Below are 19,505 nucleotides of genomic sequence, written 5' to 3' on the forward strand. Positions count from 1 at the left end.
CCCTGGGGGGGAGGGGCAGGCGGAGGGGAGAGACAGACAGAGAGAGAGAGAGAGAGAGAGAGAGAGAGAGAGAGAGAGAGAGAGAGAGAGACGTATTTTGTATTTATTGTCTCCACCAGGCCGAAGGCGTGTGTGTGTGTGTCTGTGTCTGTGTACCGTTAGCCCGGTCGATGCCAAACTCAAAGAAATGGCCCCCTTTTCACATTGGCTTATTATAGCGCCACCAGGAGGCCACAACCTGACCTGCCCTGGTGGAGACCTGTCCTATTATAGCGCCACCAGGAGGCCACAACCTGACCTGACCTGCCCTGGTGGAGACCTGTCCTATTATAGCGCCACCAGGAGGCCACAACCTGACCTGCCCTGCTGGTGGAGACCTGTCCTATTATAGCGCCACCAGGAGGCCACAACCTGACCTGCCCTGGTGGAGACCTGTCCTATTATAGCGCCACCAGGAGGCCACAACCTGACCTGCCCTGGTGGAGACCTGTCCTATTATAGCGCCACCAGGAGGCCACAACCTGACCTGCCCTGGTGGAGACCTGTCCTATTATAGCGCCACCAGGAGGCCACAACCTGACCTGCCTCTGGTGGAGACCTGTCCTATTATAGCGCCACCAGGAGACCACAACCTGACCTGCCCTGGTGGAGACCTGTCCTATTATAGCGCCACCAGGAGGCCACAACCTGACCTGCCCTGGTGGAGACCTGTCCTATTATAGCGCCACCAGGAGGCCACAACCTGACCTGCCCTGGTGGAGACCTGTCCTATTATAGCGCCACCAGGAGGCCACAACCTGACCTGACCTGCCCTGGTGGAGACCTGTCCTATTATAGCGCCACCAGGAGGCCACAACCTGACCTGCCCTGCTGGTGGAGACCTGTCCTATTATAGCGCCACCAGGAGGCCACAACCTGACCTGCCCTGGTGGAGACCTGTCCTATTATAGCGCCACCAGGAGGCCACAACCTGACCTGCCCTGGTGGAGACCTGTCCTATTATAGCGCCACCAGGAGGCCACAACCTGACCTGCCCTGGTGGAGACCTGTCCTATTATAGCGCCACCAGGAGGCCACAGCCTGACCTGCCCTGGTGGAGACCTGTGCCCTGTGCCCCGAGGGGCACTCGTTCTAGTTACTTGCGCAAGCAGAGCGCGCAAGTAATGTGATCGGCCTGGTCCATTTGTCGTGACAGCCGTTCCGCCATTTCAGGACCCCCCCAGAAAAACATCAAATCTGTGCCCGTATTGCTGGACCAATGATGACGAAATGACCATATCTCTTACGTCATCATTTAGAGCTGGTCATACACGTATTTCTTACGTCATCATTTAGAGCTAGTCATACACGTATGTGTATGACTAGCTCTAAATGATGACGTAAGAAATATGGTCATTTCGTCATCATTGGTCCAGCAATACGGGCACAGATTTGATGTTTTTCTGGGGGGGTCCTGAAATGGCGGAACGTTTTTTTTGCTGTCACGGTTTTTGGACCAGGCCGATCACAGAATACCGCTAATCAACTTACAACTACACACTTTATACAGTATAGAGTATAGAGTATATAGATATACGTATATAGTATATGCCTATATACGTATATAGATATTGTATAACTGCTCTCAGTAATGACGTATGTAATACAACATTATGATTCTGGAATGTATAAAAGTCACAACGTGTCAAAAATGTTACCATAATTAATAATATTAGTGTGGTTTGCAAAATTAAATATATATCTAAGTATATAATTATATATGCAAAAACTAAGTTAAAATATCGCAAGAAGCTCAGTCATTTAACACTCTCCGAGAAAGACGCAGACAGACTTGGCCATATCAACAATCCAGATCATTTGATACGTCCACGGGGGAAGGCTAGAAAGGGTGAAAGACTCTCAGGTGTACCAGTTAGCTGGGGTGACTCTCAGCCAAAGACTCTCAGCTATCCTATGCACAGTGAAAGAAGGAAGATATTGAAACCAGGACTCTCCGAGGAAGACGCAGACAGACTCGGGCATATCAACACTCCAGATCATTTGACAATTTCACACGGAAGCCTGTTGTAAACACAGATCTAGATCAATAGGACACCTCCACACCGAAACTGCCATATCAACAATCCAGATCATTTGACACGTTCACGGGGGAAGGCTAGAAAGGGTGAAAGACTCTCAGGTGTACCAGTTAGCTGGGGTGACTCTCAGCCAAAGACTCTCAGCTATCCTATGCACAGTGAAAGAAGAGGGACAAGCCTATGTAGCATTCAGCAGAGTGAAAAGGATAAAAGATCTATATATACTTGACTTTAATCCTACGAAGATCAAAGTAGATAAGAATGTAGAGAGAGAAATGATACGATTACGACAATCACCTCTTGAAAATCCTAATATACGTAAAATAACTCAATTACCATTAAAACATTCATTAAATATTGGATTATTGAACGTCAGAGGTTATCTACCACATTTAGAAGATATAAACTCTGATTCCCAACTCGAAATGTTGGATCTAATAGCTTTTACTGAAACACACTTAAAGAAAAATAATAACATTACTTTTAAATTAAAAACAACGGACACGAATTACAATACAATGAGGAATGACAGAGAAAAAGATATAGGTGGGGGAGTTATGTTTGCTATAAAAGAAGATATTTCCATTGAAAGAATTTCAACTGAAAGCAGGATATTAGAGAAAGTAGAACATATATGTATACATGTAAAAGATAAAAATCTATATATCATTCTTATGTACAGATCACCTAAAACAGACCTTTCAAAATTAAACACATTTCTCAAATACATGATACAGTACATATCATCTCCGACTTCTGCAATTTTGATAATAGGAGATTTCAATGAAGACCATAATACTGAGATAGAAAGAAGTATAAAGACCTACATGTCAAAATTAGGCTTTAAACAATTAAATACAAATCCAACTACAGATTACGGAAATATTTTAGATCATGTATATTTTAACAAATGTGAAAGTATTATTATAGAAATTGAAGTTAGAGACACATATTACTCTGACCATGATTTAGTATTAATATCACTATAGTCTAACATGAAATAGATTTAAAATTAAAATTACATTTTTAATTCAGTTTATATACTTTTTTTTATAGGCGTTTACATACATAAATTAGATAGGTAGTAAATAGTTACACCTAATAATTACACATTTCAAATGTTCCTTCACATAGATATTGAGATTCCATCGTTTACAGAAAAAGTATACTGTATAACATATTTTAATTCAGTTTATATACCTTTTTTTTTCAACACATATAAATGATTTATTTGTCTCTGAAAAACAAAAAATGGATCCAGAATATATCTACAACAATAAAACAGTATTTCTTATATAGATAGAAACTAGAATCATACTTAATAATAAATGATTACATGTATAGTAGGTAGCAAATAATTACATCTAAACATTAATCATTTCAAACGTTCCTTCACAGAGATACTGAGATTTGGCAGTTTACAGCGGGCGAAAACATTACATGCGCGCTCTGCTTGCGCACTAGTTGGCCATTTATGGCCTACTAGTGTGCAACAAGCAAGTATGCACTCGACAGAGTGCAGTTCTAGTTGTATATTGTTCTTGGTGGCTTGTATTGTATTGTATTATATTGCTTTCTTGAATGGAGGTGAATGCTGAGGGAAGTGTGGAGTGGGGGTGGTGCTGTGAGTGTAAAATGAATGATTGAGCACAGATGGAAGCGGATTGGATGATTAGGTCCACGCCCTCACGGTGATTGGCTGTGCTTCACAGTCCTCTCCTATAAAGCCTCTGTTTCAGAGGACTGTCTTCTTAACAGCAGCAGAGATTGCCCTTTCCACACCTAAGCGCAAAAGCGGTTTTGCGCCGCGGACAGAAGAAGCTTTTAATGATTAAACCAAAACGGAAACGGGAACGTTTCCCACATCGTGTGATACAACACACGTTTAAAAGCTTTGTGGTTTTAGGTCTGCAATCAAAGATTTAAATTGACCGTGTATATGTTATGCGAGAACAGATTAGTTTAGTTTTTAAGGGATAATTCACTTTCAAACAAATGTTTGGGTCATTTTATCGTCCACTCAGGCTTATGTGAAGACAGTTCTTAAGTTTCTTAAGCAGTATTTAGATATTTGACATTTTATCAGACAATTATACACAAACTCACTGTAACGTCAACCTCCATTTTACCCAAGATAGATTCACCGAAAACACCCCTTGTTTTTTTCTGGTCTCTCCCTGACGCCTGAGTAGACTATAAATAAAATGACCAAAATATTTCTTTGAAAGTTAAATATCCCTTTAAGATGTACGTCGTCATTCCAAGTGATTGGAGCACAAAAACTAAAGAAACTAAATGCAAATAAATCTTAAAGCCTCGCTCGTGAAAACGTCAGAACACGTTTCCTCTCAACATGTCTGCCAGTGATTTATGAAGTCGATCGGCCTCCAACAACCAGACCAACAGCTGTACAGCATCAATCATGTTTGGCAGGGGACGTTAATACTAACTGCAAGAAAATGACAGAGTCTGACACGGCTTTCTCAGTGTGTACAGCACACACACACACACACACACACACACACACACACACACACACACACACACACACACACACACACACACACACACACACACACACACACACACAGCGCTGAAGCAGTGGAAGTATAGTTGTCTCCACCAGGCCGAAGGCATGGGGAGAGAGTATGTTTAGTTGTCTCCACCAGGCCGAAGGCATGGGGAGAGAGTATGTTTTGTTGTCTCCACCAGGCCGAAGGCATGGGGAGAGAGTATGTTTAGTTGTCTCCACCAGGCCGAAGGCATGGGGAGAGAATATGTTTTGTTGTATCCACCAGGCCGAAGGCATGGGGAGAGAGTATGTTTAGTTGTCTCCACTAGGCCGAAGGCATGGGGAGAGAGTATGTTTAGTTGTCTCCACCAGGCCGAAGGCATGGGGAGAGAGTATGTTTTATTGTCTCCACCAGGCCGAAGGCATGGGGAGAGAGTATGTTTTGTTGTCTCCACCAGGCCGAAGGCATGGGGAGAGAGTATGTTTAGTTGTCTCCACCAGGCTGAAGGCATGGGGAGAGAGTATGTTTAGTTGTCTGCACCAGGCCGAAGGCATGGGGAGAGAATATGTTTAGTTGTCTCCACCAGGCCAAAGGCATGGGGAGAGAGTATGTTTAGTTGTCTCCACCAGGCCGAAGGCATGGGGAGAGAGTATGTTTAGTTGTCTCCACCAGGCCGAAGGCATGGGGAGAGAGTATGTTTTGTTGTCTCCACCAGGCCGAAGGCATGGGGAGAGAGTATGTTTTGTTGTCTCCACCAGGCCGAAGGCATGGGGAGAGAATATGTTTTGTTGTATCCACCAGGCCGAAGGCATGGGGAGAGAGTATGTTTAGTTGTCTCCACCAGGCCGAAGGCATGGGGAGAGAGTATGTTTAGTTGTCTCCACCAGGCCGAAGGCATGGGGAGAGAGTATGTTTAGTTGTCTCCACTAGGCCGAAGGCATGGGGAGAGAGTATGTTTAGTTGTCTCCACCAGGCCGAAGGCATGGGGAGAGAGTATGTTTTATTGTCTCCACCAGGCCGAAGGCATGGGGAGAGAGTATGTTTTGTTGTCTCCACCAGGCCGAAGGCATGGGGAGAGAGTATGTTTAGTTGTCTCCACCAGGCCGAAGGCATGGGGAGAGAGTATGTTTAGTTGTCTCCACCAGGCCGAAGGCATGGGGAGAGAGTATGTTTAGTTGTCTCCACCAGGCCGAAGGCATGGGGAGAGAGTATGTTTAGTTGTCTCCACCAGGCTGAAGGCATGGTGGAGACAGGCCCGAAGGCCAGACCCATGACTGACCAGTGTGTGTGTGTGTGTGTGTGTGTGTGTGCCAAGTCTGGAGATAATTGGGCCACTGGTCTGCTTTGGGAGACGCCAATGTGCACACGCACGCACGTCGCACGCACGCAGACTCCCACACAAACGCACACACAGCATCGCTGATTACTACTTGAGTTAACTGACTTGACTTAACTGATAACTGTAAAAATAGCAGATCTACAAGCTCACAACGCTGCGACGCATTGTGAGCTTGTAGATCTGCTATTTTCAGCATGCAAACAAGTGTAAAATGACTTACACTTGATCTCTTGTCCACTAGTCCCTTCCTAACATTTTAGTCTAGTTTTTATTTGTTGCTCAAATCGTCAGTATATTTAGTCTTAGTTTTAGTCATCATAGCTTAGTTTTCATTTAGTTTTCGTCAGTGAAAAAAAGGTAGTCGACGAACTTCTTTCGTCTCCGTTTTAGTCGACAAAAACAACACTGGAAGCTACGCTACGCTACGGCGCGGCGCTCGCTCACCTGCAGCCGCGCGTAGGACTTGAGGCCGTGCCGCAGCTCCACGGCCTCCGCGGCGTCGGCGGCGGCGGGCATGGCGGCCATCTTGGGCAGGCCCTGGCTGGAGTCGGCCAGCCGGCAGTCCACGTAGAGCTCCATGGTCATGGCGTTGGCGCGCCGCAGCCCGCCCACCCGCAGCATGAGGGAGTGGCTCCGGCCGTCCGCCAGCAGGGCGGCGCCACCCTGTAGGTTCACCGTGTACAGCTTTCCGTCTGCGCGCACGTAACGCACCAGAGCTGTGAGGGAGACACGAGACACAATGTCACCTTTAACCTTTAGACAGTGGCGTGCACAGATAGACACTAGGGGGTGCTATAGAGCACCCGCTGCCCTTTTGGCAATGTGCTCTTAAAAAAAAGGGGGAAAAAAAAATATATATATATTTTTTTTTTATTAATTTGTAGTGTGTGGACCATGGTGACAATTCTTGATAAAAACGCTTCTACTATATTATTTAGGCCCCCCACAATCTAAAGCTATGTTTCTATGTCAGTGGTTCTTCGATAATAATAAAAAATAGCAGACCTACAAGCTCATAGCGCGCCACTCATAGCGCGCCACTCAGTGGCGCGCTATGAGCTTGTAGATCTGCTATTTTTCAATAGCTAAAGCACGACATGATGCTAACACCAAAATGGGTTCCCGCCCCCAAAATGGGTTAAGGCAACCGGCCGGTTCCACGCGCTGCACAAGGTGCCCTTTTTTCACTTGAGCACCACCTGCCCCTCTAAATGTCTGTGCACGACACTGAGCACCTGCCCCTCTAAATGTGGAGACACAGTGTCCATACAGTTGTATGGAGACACAGTGTCCATACAGTTGTATGGAGACACAGTGTCCATACAGTTGTATGGAGACACAGTGTCCATACAGTTGTATGGAGACACAGTGTCCATACAGTTGTATGGAGACACAGTGTCCATACAGTTGTATGGAGACACAGTGTCCATACAGTTGTATGGAGACACAGTGTCCATACAGTTGTATGGAGACACAATATCCATACAGTTGTATGGAGACACAGTGTCCATACAGTCCAACAGAAGAGCTGTCATGACTCATGAGTATAAATTATAAAGCGGAGGTGGAGCCTCCTCGCCACTTCCGTTTCGTCTTTACAGTCGCACACGTTTATCCTAATAATGAATAGAAAACATCTAAGCATGTACAGCTTGTCGCTTAGCAGGAAAGGAAATAAAAAATAAGCTCTAAAGATATTTTAAAATGTGTTTCCGACTTTCCGTGAACGGAAATGGCAGCTTCCGTTACTCAGCTCATGGGGGCTGTAGTTGTAGTTTGTTTGTTTGCAAACGCCCAAGCTGAGGCCTGGGGAGGAGGAAACGCGTTTGTTTACAAACAAACGCTGAGGAAGGCCAGACAGGTCGAAACGCGTTTGTTTCCGAGGAGGAAACGCGTTTGTTTGTTTACAAACAAACGCTGAGGAAGGCCAGACAGGTCGAAGCGCGTTTACAAACAAACGCTGAGGAAGGCCAGAACGCGTTTACAAACAAACGCTGAGGAAGGCCAGACAGGTCGAAACGTGTTTACAAACAAACGCTGAGGAAGGCCAGACAGGTCGAAACGTGTTTACAAACAAACGCTGAGGAAGGCCAGAACGCGTTTACAAACAAACGCTGAGGAAGGCCAGACAGGTCAAAACGCGTTTACAAACAAACGCTGAGGAAGGCCAGACAGGTCAAAACGCGTTTACAAACAAACGCTGAGGAAGGCCAGACAGGTCAAAACGCGTTTACAAACAAACGCTGAGGAAGGCCAGACAGGTCGAAACGCGTTTACAAACAAACGCTGAGGAAGGCCAGACAGGTCGAAACGCGTTTACAAACAAACGCTGAGGAAGGCCAGACAGGTCGAAACGCGTTTACAAACAAACGCTGAGGAAGGCCAGACAGGTCGAAACGCGTTTACAAACAAACGCTGAGGAAGGCCAGACAGGTCGAAACGCATACGTTTCAAGTCAAACCAGTACGGGCACCCCTTGATGTACAGTATGATGACTGGGGTTCCCAAACTTTTTCATGTCAAGGACCCCTAAAATGACACTAATTAGCCCGCGGACCCCCATTTGAAAAGATATGCCAGGGACCACCCATAAGAGATGATGTTTACGGCTCTAACAGTGATACCCGTTTAAGGACCCCCCCAGTTTGACATGCATTATAGTCTACGGAACCCCCATTTAATGGCATTTCTATCTCTGGGACCCCAATTTATATTGCAAAATCAATGTAAATTTAACTCTGAGAGTGTACAAAATGTAGCCTGATTATCAGACTGTAGCTTAATTTCTCGAAGCGTCAGTCTGACATTGTCTCCTGTCTGAGCGATTTCAAAGGGGGAGGGGATTAGAATTTCCCTCAACCAATGGTAGCCATTGTTGTTGTTGTTTTTCCCTCCTTCCTCATGTGCGAAAACGGGCCTCTGCGCTGATTGGTTGTGCGTTAGACCCACCCCCACCACCGATTCTCTTTTTTTTATATATATTTTTATCCCATGATTTTGTACGATTTTCCACCCCTGTGTCAATCATCTAATGTGATCCTGGGCTCTACACACCCTCCACCAACCTAGTCCCCATATATGGGGGACAAGGGGAGACCAACCTAGTCCCCATATATGGGGGACAAGGGGAGACCAACCTAGTCCCCATATATGGGGGACAAACCAACCTAGTCCCCATATATGGGGGACAAGGGGAGACCAACCTAGTCCCCATATATGGGGGACAAGGGGAGACCAACCTAGTCCCCATATATGGGGGACAAGGGGAGACCAACCTAGTCCCCATATATGGGGGACAAGGGGAGACCAACCTAGTCCCCATATATGGGGGACAAGGGGAGAGCAACGGACTTGAACTCATGCTTCCTTCATGCCTGAGTGTCCAAGTTGCTCCTTTACACCTGACAGGGGGGAGTTTCCCTGGTTGGACGTAGCGCGTGGAAGGAACACGTTATTCCAACCAGTTCCTTTCCCCTCCATCAGATTCTTATTGGATAATACATTTTTGTACCGAAGAAACGATAGGTTCACAGACAGCGCAACACCAGACCAAGAGACGCAGTCCACTCAGAGAGTGGGCGTGGTCTTTGGGATGGATCCAGGCTAGCCAACACCAGTGTTGTTTTCGTCGACTAAAACTAAGACGAAGAATGTTCGTCGACTTTTTTTCACTGACTCATTTAAACTAAATAAAAACGAATCTGCGAACGCAGCTGTGTGTGTGTGGTTGTTCGTGTGTGCGTGCGTGTGTGTCTGTGTGTGTGTGTGTGTGTGTGTGTGTGTGTGTGTGTGCTACAGCTGCGCCCTCTGGTGGCGGGCGGGTGGTGTCACAGCGGGACAGACACACAGACATGAGCTGCAGGGTCTGCGTTCGCAATCACTGCGTTCGCAATAATTCAATCAATGTCTGTCTGTCTGTCTGTGTGTCTGTCTGTGTGTGTGTCTGTCTGTGTGTGTGTGTGTGTGTGTGTCTGTCTGTCTGTGTGTCTGTCTGTCTCTGTGTCACTGTGACTGCCGTAGCTCCTCACTGCCTGAACCAATCACTCCCACTTTTCACACAGGCATTGACCATATGAATATGGAGGTCTTCACGAAGCCCTTTTTTCGATTTGACACATTAATGATTAATAATTAATGTATTAGTGAATTAAAAATGCGAAAACGCACCCAGGGCGCAGTACCCCCCGCGGCCACAAGGGGGGGGGGGTACTGCGCCCGTCTCACAACGGGTAAGGGCTAGTATTCTGAATGCCTCACACCTTTGTTGATCTTGCCCATGATGGCCACCTCCAGGTGCTTCCTGTTGTCGTGCTTGCCGTAGACCCCGAACAGAACGCCGCCCAGCTTGGGGGGCAGGCGGAACGTGGAGGTCACGTAGAGGTCGGGGAGCGCGCTCAGAGCGCCCGCTATCTTCTCCACCGCCGCCGCCGTCTGCTTGGGGTCCTGGAGACTCAGCACGTCAATCACTGGGGGGGGGGGGGGGGGGAGAGAGAGAGAGAGAGAGGGGGGGGGGAGGGGGAGAGAGAGACATAGAGAGACAGAGAGAGAGAGAGACATAGAGAGACAGAGAGAGAGAGAGAGGGGGGGGGGGAGGGGGAGAGAGACACAGAGAGAGAGAGAGAGAGAGAGAGAGAGAGGGGGAGAGAGGGGGAGAGAGACACAGAGAGAGAGAGAGAGAGAGAGAGAGAGAGAGAGAGGGGGAGAGAGGGGGAGAGAGACACAGAGAGAGAGAGAGAGAGAGAGAGAGAGAGGGGGGGAGAGAGGGGGAGAGAGACACAGAGAGAGAGAGAGAGAGAGAGAGAGAGAGAGAGAGAGAGTTGAATAACCAAATATGGCAAATATATGCACTGTTCATCCATCCATCCATCCATCCATCTTCAACCGCTTATCCGTAGTCGGGTCGCGGGGGCAACAGCTCCACCAGAGTGCTCCAGACTTCCCTCTCCAGAGCAACATTAGTGACTTCCTCCTGGGGTGGTCCGGAGACGTTCCAAGGCCCAGTGTGGCGATGTAATTCCCCCATCTGGTCCTCAGTCTGCCCCGGGGGCCACCGAGTGGCGCGCTACGAGCTTGTAGCTCTGCTATTTTTGAAAAATCGAAGAGCGACTGACATAGAAGACATTTTTAGAATCTGATCCCTGGTCAGAATGAAAACTGTCAGGATGTATACACACTAAACCCAAGCGTTTAGGTTATAAACTGTTTAAAACACATATTTGTAACACTTTTTAAACATGTCACAGTGTTTAGTTATAAACAGAAGAACATGTTTAATCACCTGTAACACTTTTTAAACACATAAACGTGTTTAGTTTTTACAATCTAAGTCAGTCATATTATAGGTGTTTAGAATTTGAACACTAGGTGTTCTCGTGAGGTGTTTGAGTGAACTCGTGTTCTACTGTATTTTATGACCATTAATAAACATTTGGCATTTTATTATTACACACATGGTGTTTAGGTTTAAACGCGTCACATGTTCCAGTGACTTACAGTGTGATGGTGATGTAAAACAAACACAAACATTAACACGTGTAGAACAACGTTTGTGGACGGACACTAAAAGCTGGATGTAGAACATTGAGAAGCACTGTTTTAACCCCTTTTGGTGTTAGCATCATGTCGTGCTTTAGCTATTGGAAAATAGCAGATCTACAAGCTCATAGCGCGCCACCTAGTGGCGCGCTATGAGCTTGTAGGTCTGCTATTTTTGAAAAATCGAAGAGCGACTGACATGAAGAAGACATTTTTAGAGGTCAGAATGGGTTAAGAGGAACTCACTGCCAACTGGAACCCAGAACAAGTCCTGCCTGGTCTAGGTGGCGCGCTACGAGCTTGTAGATCTGCTATTTTTCAATAGCTAAAGCATAACATGATGCTAACACCAAAACGGGTTAATTTTAGGCTGCATGCATCAGCCCCCCCCCCCCCCCCCACCTCCCGTTCACAAACACACTTTAGGGACGATCTGCTTTCTGTCAACCGTGAAAGTTCCCACATGTTTGGAGCACTTTACACTTTAACACTTCAGCTTGTCCACATTCATCTCAATCACTTCAGCTTGTCCACATTCATCTCAGTCACTTCAGCTTGTCCACATTCATCTCAATCACTTCAGCTTGTCCAGATTCATCTCAGTCACTTCAGCTTGTCCACATTCATCTCAGTCACTTCAGCTTGTCCACATTCATCTCAGTCACTTCAGCTTGTCCACATCCATCTCAATCACTTCAGCTTGTCCACATTCATCTCAATGACTTCAGCTTGTCCACATTCATCTCAGTCACTTCAGCTTGTCCACATTCATCTCAATGACTTCAGCTTGTCCACATTCATCTCAGTCACTTCAGCTTGTCCACATTCATCTCAGTCACTTCAGCTTGTCCACATTCATCTCAGTCACTTCAGCTTGTCCACATTCATCTCAATCACTTCAGCTTGTCCACATTCATCTCAGTCACTTCAGCTTGTCCACATTCATCTCAGTCACTTCAGCTTGTCCACATTCATCTCAATCACTTCAGCTTGTCCAGATTCATCTCAGTCACTTCAGCTTGTCCACATTCATCTCAGTCACTTCAGCTTGTCCACATTCATCTCAGTCACTTCAGCTTGTCCACATCCATCTCAATCACTTCAGCTTGTCCACATTCATCTCAATGACTTCAGCTTGTCCACATTCATCTCAGTCACTTCAGCTTGTCCACATTCATCTCAGTCACTTCAGCTTGTCCACATCCATCTCAGTCACTTCAGGTTGTCCACATTCATCTCAGTCACTTCAGGTTGTCCACATTCATCTCAGTCACTTCAGCTTGTCCACATCCATCTCAGTCACTTCAGCTTGTCCACATTCATCTCAATCACTTCAGCTTGTCCACATTCATCTCAGTCACTTCAGGTTGTCCACATTCATCTCAGTCACTTCAGCTTGTCCACATTCATCTCAGTCACTTCAGCTTGTCCACATTCATCTCAGTCACTTCAGCTTGTCCACATTCATCTCAATCACTTCAGCTTGTCCAGATTCATCTCAGTCACTTCAGCTTGTCCACATTCATCTCAGTCACTTCAGCTTGTCCACATTCATCTCAGTCACTTCAGCTTGTCCACATCCATCTCAGTCACTTCAGCTTGTCCACATTCATCTCAATCACTTCAGCTTGTCCACATTCATCTCAGTCACTTCAGGTTGTCCACATTCATCTCAGTCACTTCAGCTTGTCCACATTCATCTCAGTCACTTCAGCTTGTCCACATTCATCTCAGTCACTTCAGCTTGTCCACATTCATCTCAGTCACTTCAGCTTGTCCACATCCATCTCAGTCACTTCAGCTTGTCCACATTCATCTCAGTCACTTCAGCTTGTCCACATCCATCTCAATCACTTCAGCTTGTCCACATTCATCTCAATGACTTCAGCTTGTCCACATTCATCTCAATCACTTCAGCTTGTCCACATTCATCTCAGTCACTTCAGCTTGTCCACATCCATCTCAATCACTTCAGCTTGTCCACATTCATCTCAATCACTTCAGCTTGTCCACATTCATCTCAGTCACTTCAGCTTGTCCACATCCATCTCAATCACTTCAGCTTGTCCACATTCATCTCAATGACTTCAGCTTGTCCACATTCATCTCAATCACTTCAGCTTGTCCACATTCATCTCAGTCACTTCAGCTTGTCCACATTCATCTCAGTCACTTCAGCTTGTCCACATCCATCTCAATCACTTCAGCTTGTCCACATTCATCTCAGTCAGTCAGTCGGTCCACAATGAGCTGCTGGGTTCCTCCACGTCCTCAATGTGTTTTCACTTTCAGAGGGTTTTAAATTAATGAATGAATGAATGAATGAATGATGTAAGCCAGGGATTCTTAATGTTTTGGGCCACACACACACACACACACACACACACACACACACACACACACACACACACACACACAGACGGACGGAGTGCAAAATCGGGCAGTTGTTCCCTGCCAGCCTTAGTTGGAACTAAAAATGATTCGTTTGATTATCTCTATTCATTAATTGTTCAATAAAATACTTATTTTTTTGCTGCTTTAACTCCGTCTGTTATGGCCCCTGAGCCAGCCCTGTTATGGCCCCTGAACCAGCCCTGTTGTGGCCCCTGAGCCGGCCCTGTTATGGCCCCTGAGCCAGCCCTGTTGTGGCCCCTGAGCCAGCCCTGTTATGGCCCCTGAACCAGCCCTGTTGTGGCCCCTGAGCCGGCCCTGTTATGGCCCCTGAGCCAGCCCTGTTGTGGCCCCTGAGCCAGCCCTGTTGTGGCCCCTGAGCCAGCCCTGTTGTGGCCCCTGAGCCAGCCCTGTTGTGGCCCCTGAGCCAGCCCTGTTGTGGCCCCTGAGCCAGCCCTGTTGTGGCCCCTGAGCCAGCCCTGTTATGGCCCCTGAGCCAGCCCTGTTGTGGCCCCTGAGCCAGCCCTGTTGTGGCCCCTGAGCCAGCCCTGTTATGGCCCCTGAGCCGGCCCTGTTGTGGCCCCTGAGCCAGCCCTGTTGTGGCCCCTGAGCCAGCCCTGTTATGGCCCCTGAGCCGGCCCTGTTATGGCCCCTGAGCCAGCCCTGTTATGGCCCCTGAGCCGGCCCTGTTGTGGCCCCTGAGCCAGCCCTGTTGTGGCCCCTGAGCCAGCCCTGTTGTGGCCCCTGAGCCAGCCCTGTTGTGGCCCCTGAGCCAGCCCTGTTATGGCCCCTGAGCCAGCCCTGTTGTGGCCCCTGAGCTAGCCCTGTTATGGCCCCTGAACCAGCCCTGTTGTGGCCCCTGAGCCAGCCCTGTTATGGCCCCTGAGCCAGCCCTGTTGTGGCCCCTGAGCCGGCCCTGTTGTGGCCCCTGAACCAGCCCTGTTGTGGCCCCTGAACCAGCCCTGTTGTGGCCCCTGAGCCGGCCCTGTTATGGCCCCTGAGCCAGCCCTGTTGTGGCCCCTGAGCCAGCCCCGTTATGGCCCCTGAGCCAGCCCTGTTATGGCCCCTGAGCAGCCATAGCACCACAGACTTTCCATGCACAACGTGAACATGCCATTCCTCAGCTTTTTCTGAAATGACGCCACCAAGATGCCGACAGACTATGGGGACACTTTCCACAGCCAGGCCACCTGGCTGCTGGACAGCCGAACTGAACTCTGTCCACACTGTGTGGACATGCACTGAACTCTGTCCACACTGTGTGGACATGCACTGAACTCTGTCCACACTGTGTGGACATGCACTGAACTCTGTCCACACTGTGTGGACATGCACTGAACTCTGTCCATACTGTGTGGACATGCACTGAACTCTGTCCATACTGTGTGGACATGCACTGAACTCTGTCCATACTGTGTGGACATGCACTGAACTCTGTCCATACTGTGTGGACATGCACTGAACTCTGTCCATACTGTGTGGACATGCACTGAACTCTGTCCATACTGTGTGGACATGCACTGAACTCTGTCCACACTGTGTGGACATGCACTGAACTCTGTCCACACTGTGTGGACATGCACTGAACTCTGTCCATACTGTGTGGACATGCACTGAACTCTGTCCACACTGTGTGGACATGCACTGAACTCTGTCCATACTGTGTGGACATGCACTGAACTCTGTCCATACTGTGTGGACATGCACTGAACTCTGTCCATACTGTGTGGACATGCACTGAACTCTGTCCACATCCTGTGGACATGCACTGAACTCTGTCCAGTGTTGTTTTCGTCGACTATAATACTAAGACGATTTCTTTTTGTCGACTACCTTTTTTCACTGACGGCAACTAAATGGAAACTACATGAAAACTGATCTACGGTGACTAAAACTAAGACTGAATATATTGACAATTTCGTCAACAAATAAAAACTAGACTAAAATGTTAGGAAGGGGACTATAGTGGACGAGAGATCTAGGATAAGTCATTTTACACTCGGTTGCATGCTGAAAATAGCAGATCTACACAAGGGTCGTTGTGAGCGTTACACAGCATTTTGCGTATTTTGCGGTGAACACATTTGTTTAGAAATCCATACGTCGTACGTCATACATCTCCACTAGAGAAAGAGTGCTGGGTTTGCGCCTCGAAAATAGCTGATCTACAAGCTCTCAACGCGTCGCAGTGCGACGAGTTGTGAGCTTGTAGATCTGCTATTTTCACTATTTTTGTGCCTTCTTATGGGATTTCAGCCCCCTGCCTCTCTACCGCTCTCCGCACGTCCCTATTTTTCGGTAAAGTCGTTTAATGCAATAAAATAGGAGTTGAAGTTCTAAAACGGGTAGTCCCAATACTTGATTCTGATTGGCTGGTTACCGTCACGTGACCGGTGTAAATTCCACCGATAACCCAATCACTGGGGCTACTCGCCGAGCAAAACAAGGAAGGGATGTGGCTCGCTCTGGTGGCGCAAAGCGTAGCTACTTTTGTGAATTCAATCGTTTTATTAGGTTAAAGGTATATTCAGTGATTTCACTCAAAAAACCTTAGGTTTCGTTTTTGGCTGTGGGACCCAGCCTTTCGTCCAATCAGGATAGAGAGTCAAAAACGAAACCTAAGGTTTTTTGACCCCCAGGGGTTAACTGGGGACAGGGAGGAACTCCTTATATGGCCAGCACACTCTATAGTAGAGAGGATTATCACAACAAAACAAAGAAATAAGTGATATTTGAATTAAGTGAAATCACTGAATATACCTTTAATATTGCTATGTTTGTAACCGTTTTAGAAAAGCAATAAGCCACTGGCAGCCAGTGTAAAATACCCGGTAACCTGAGACCTCTCGTGGCTTATTGCTTAATTATCTGTTTGGATGAATGGGCTGTCGAGGCCAGAAAATACCCCAGAAAGTTCCCGCATAACTTCCGGGTATGATGATGATGATGTCACACGCATACCCTCAATTATGCCAATTATGAAAATTGCTATACAGTATGTACAAGCCAACATGTTGGTCCGTAAATGTCACCATTGTACTACGGATGTTAACTGTTAAGGTAAACCTCTTTAGAGCTTATTGCACCCCTCTCTACCCAGCTCCACTGTGGGTAAAGTACAAGAAGGAGAGCTTACGCAAACTGCAAGTATAGCCTATAATGACTGTCTTCGTATCCTGTTAAAAAAAAACCAAGGAGCACTACAGCCAGCGGGCTTTTCTGTTCATTGGGACTCACCACGTTCATGGCTCTGTTGAGGAACCTGACATTCAAATTCATGAGCAGGCTAGATCACTCACTGAATGGACTCATTGGACAGATGACAGACCCAGGCCGTAGTTCTGTAAGGTACACTTCTACCATCAGAGGACACTGAATGGACTCATTGGACAGATGACAGACCCAGGCCGTAGTTCTGTAAGGTACACTTCTACCATCAGAGGACACTGAATGGACTCATTGGACAGATGACAGACCCAGGCCGTAGTTCTGTAAGGTACACTTCTACCTTCTGGGACCCCCAATTGATATTGTAAAATCAATGTTAATTTAACTCTGAGGGTGTACAAACGAGTCCATTTGGTTCCATGTGTGTACACTCTCAGAGTTACAGACCCATAAGGGTCCATTTGGTTCCATGTGTGTATACACTCTCAGAGTTACAGACCCATAAGGGTCCATTTGGTTCCATGTGTGTGTACACTCTCTGAGTTACAGACCCATAAGGGTCCATTTGGTTCCATGTGTGTACACTCTCAGAGTTACAGACCAGTAAGGGTCCATTTGGTTCCATGTGTTACACTCTCTGAGTTACAGACCCATAAGGGTCCATTTGGTTCCATGTGTGTATACACTCTCTGAGTTACAGACCCATAAGGGTCCATTTGGTTCCATGTGTGTACACTCTCTGAGTTACAGACCCATAAGGGTCCATTTGGTTCCATGTGTGTTACACTCTCTGAGTTACAGACCCATAAGGGTCCATTTGGTTCCATGTGTGTACACTCTCTGAGTTACAGACCCATAAGGGTCCATTTGGTTCCATGTGTTACACTCTCAGAGTTACAGACCCATAAGGGTCCATTTGGTTCCTAACTGCTTGTCATTTAGCTGCGGGTACCTCCTCTGGAACTCCCTCAAGGACCCCACTTTGGGAACACTGGCATAAACTAGTAGGCTATACTTTTACTTTTTGATACTTTTAAGTATTATTTTAAGCTCCAGAAAGATGCTGCAGCGGTATATAGGCCTATAGGGAAGGCAGTGGTTCTCAACCAGTGGTCCGGGGACCACCAGTGGTCCTTGAGGGGGTTCCAGGGGGTCCGGGGACCACCAGTGGTCCTTGAGGGGGTTCCAGGGGGTCCGGGGACCACCAGTGGTCCTTGAGGGGGTTCCAGGGGGTCCGGGGACCACCAGTGGTCCTTGAGGGGGTTCCAGGGGGTTCCAGGGGGTTCCAGGGGGTCCCCGAGGAGAGTTGGTAAATCATGGACCCGATATAGATCTTTAACTCTTCATATATGAGCCAGTATATAAGAGTTAAATTATAATTGTTAAAAAAACATCTGCATTAATTAGGCCATAATTTACAAGAGTATAGAAGAATTGTTATTTTGATCAACGTTTGCCTGTGTTATGCATGGTTATGGTACCAACATCAACACAACATGGAGTTGTGGACGAAATATTCATCCAACAACAACACAATATTCTTTAGTTTTGGGTCTGAGAGGCTAAATGTCATCACATGGTGCTAAACCCAATTAAGGGTTTAGGTTATAAATAGTATTAAACTGTTATTTGTAACACTTTTTAAACGTGTCACGCAGTGTTTAGATTTAATAGATTATAAACAGAAGAACATGTTTAATCGCCAGTAACACTTTTTAAACACTTTTTACAGTTTTTACAATCAAAGTCAGTCAGGTGAATTTGAACACTAGGTGTTCTCGTGAGGTGTTTGAGTGAACTCGTGTTCTACTGTATTTTATGACCATTAATAAACATTTGGCATTTAATTATTACACACATGGTGTTTAGGTTTAAAGGTGTCACATGTTCCAGGGATTTACAGTGTAGGCTACGTAGCTCAAATGCAGAATAAATGAAATAAAGGATATGGAAACGGGTTGGAAAACCTCTAGTTAAATTAAGTAAACAATAAAAGCAACGAATTAAACTCCCTCACCTTGCACGTCGTGTTTGTCCGGGGCGGCCGTCTCGCCTCCCGCGACCCACGCACACACGCACAGGACGAGCGTGGCGCGCACACCCATGTCCGCGTCCTCCGCGAGGAAATTATAATTAATTAGGCTGTCAATTAATTCATTAATCCAACTTTATATCCAAGTGCAGGAACCGACACAATTAAACGTCCCCACGCACGCACGCTGCACGCACGAGCCGTGTACGTCCCAGAAAGCAGAGTGAAGTTTCCACTTGTTGCGCTGCCTGCCTGATGTCTGCCGCTCAATGAATGACTGACTGAGGGAGACGCACGGGGCGTGCGTGGGGGAGCGACCACCACGGGGCTCTGTGTGTGTGTGTGTGTGGGGGGGGGGGGGGGGGGGAGGGGGGGAGAGACTGAAGCAGAGAGAGAGAGAGAGAGAGAGAGGGAGAGAGAAGGGGGGGGGGGAAGTAGCCTAGAGAGAG

General features: G+C 47.0%; 1 protein-coding gene across 1 annotated transcript in view; it reads right to left on the reverse strand.

The window, feature by feature from the left end:
- The window catches only part of LOC310856105 (thrombospondin-3a-like), a 35,966-nt gene extending 16,672 nt beyond the window's left edge, over positions 1 to 19,294 (reverse strand). Inside the window, exons 1-4 of the mRNA XM_083761327.1 lie at positions 19,042 to 19,294; positions 10,190 to 10,396; positions 6,375 to 6,646; positions 1 to 2 (exon numbers count right to left, since the gene is read on the reverse strand). The exon at positions 1 to 2 is cut by the window's left edge and continues 101 nt beyond it. Of these exons, the coding sequence (XP_083617453.1) occupies positions 1 to 2; positions 6,375 to 6,646; positions 10,190 to 10,396; positions 19,042 to 19,129 (569 nt within the window). The 5' untranslated portion in view covers positions 19,130 to 19,294. The remainder of the gene's footprint in view (positions 3 to 6,374; positions 6,647 to 10,189; positions 10,397 to 19,041) is intronic.
- Positions 19,295 to 19,505: the final 211 nt, after the last annotated feature.

Source organism: Protomyctophum parallelum (genome assembly GCF_964188405.1).
Source record: "Protomyctophum parallelum genome assembly, chromosome: 3".
Classification (NCBI taxonomy): domain Eukaryota; kingdom Metazoa; phylum Chordata; class Actinopteri; order Myctophiformes; family Myctophidae; genus Protomyctophum; species Protomyctophum parallelum.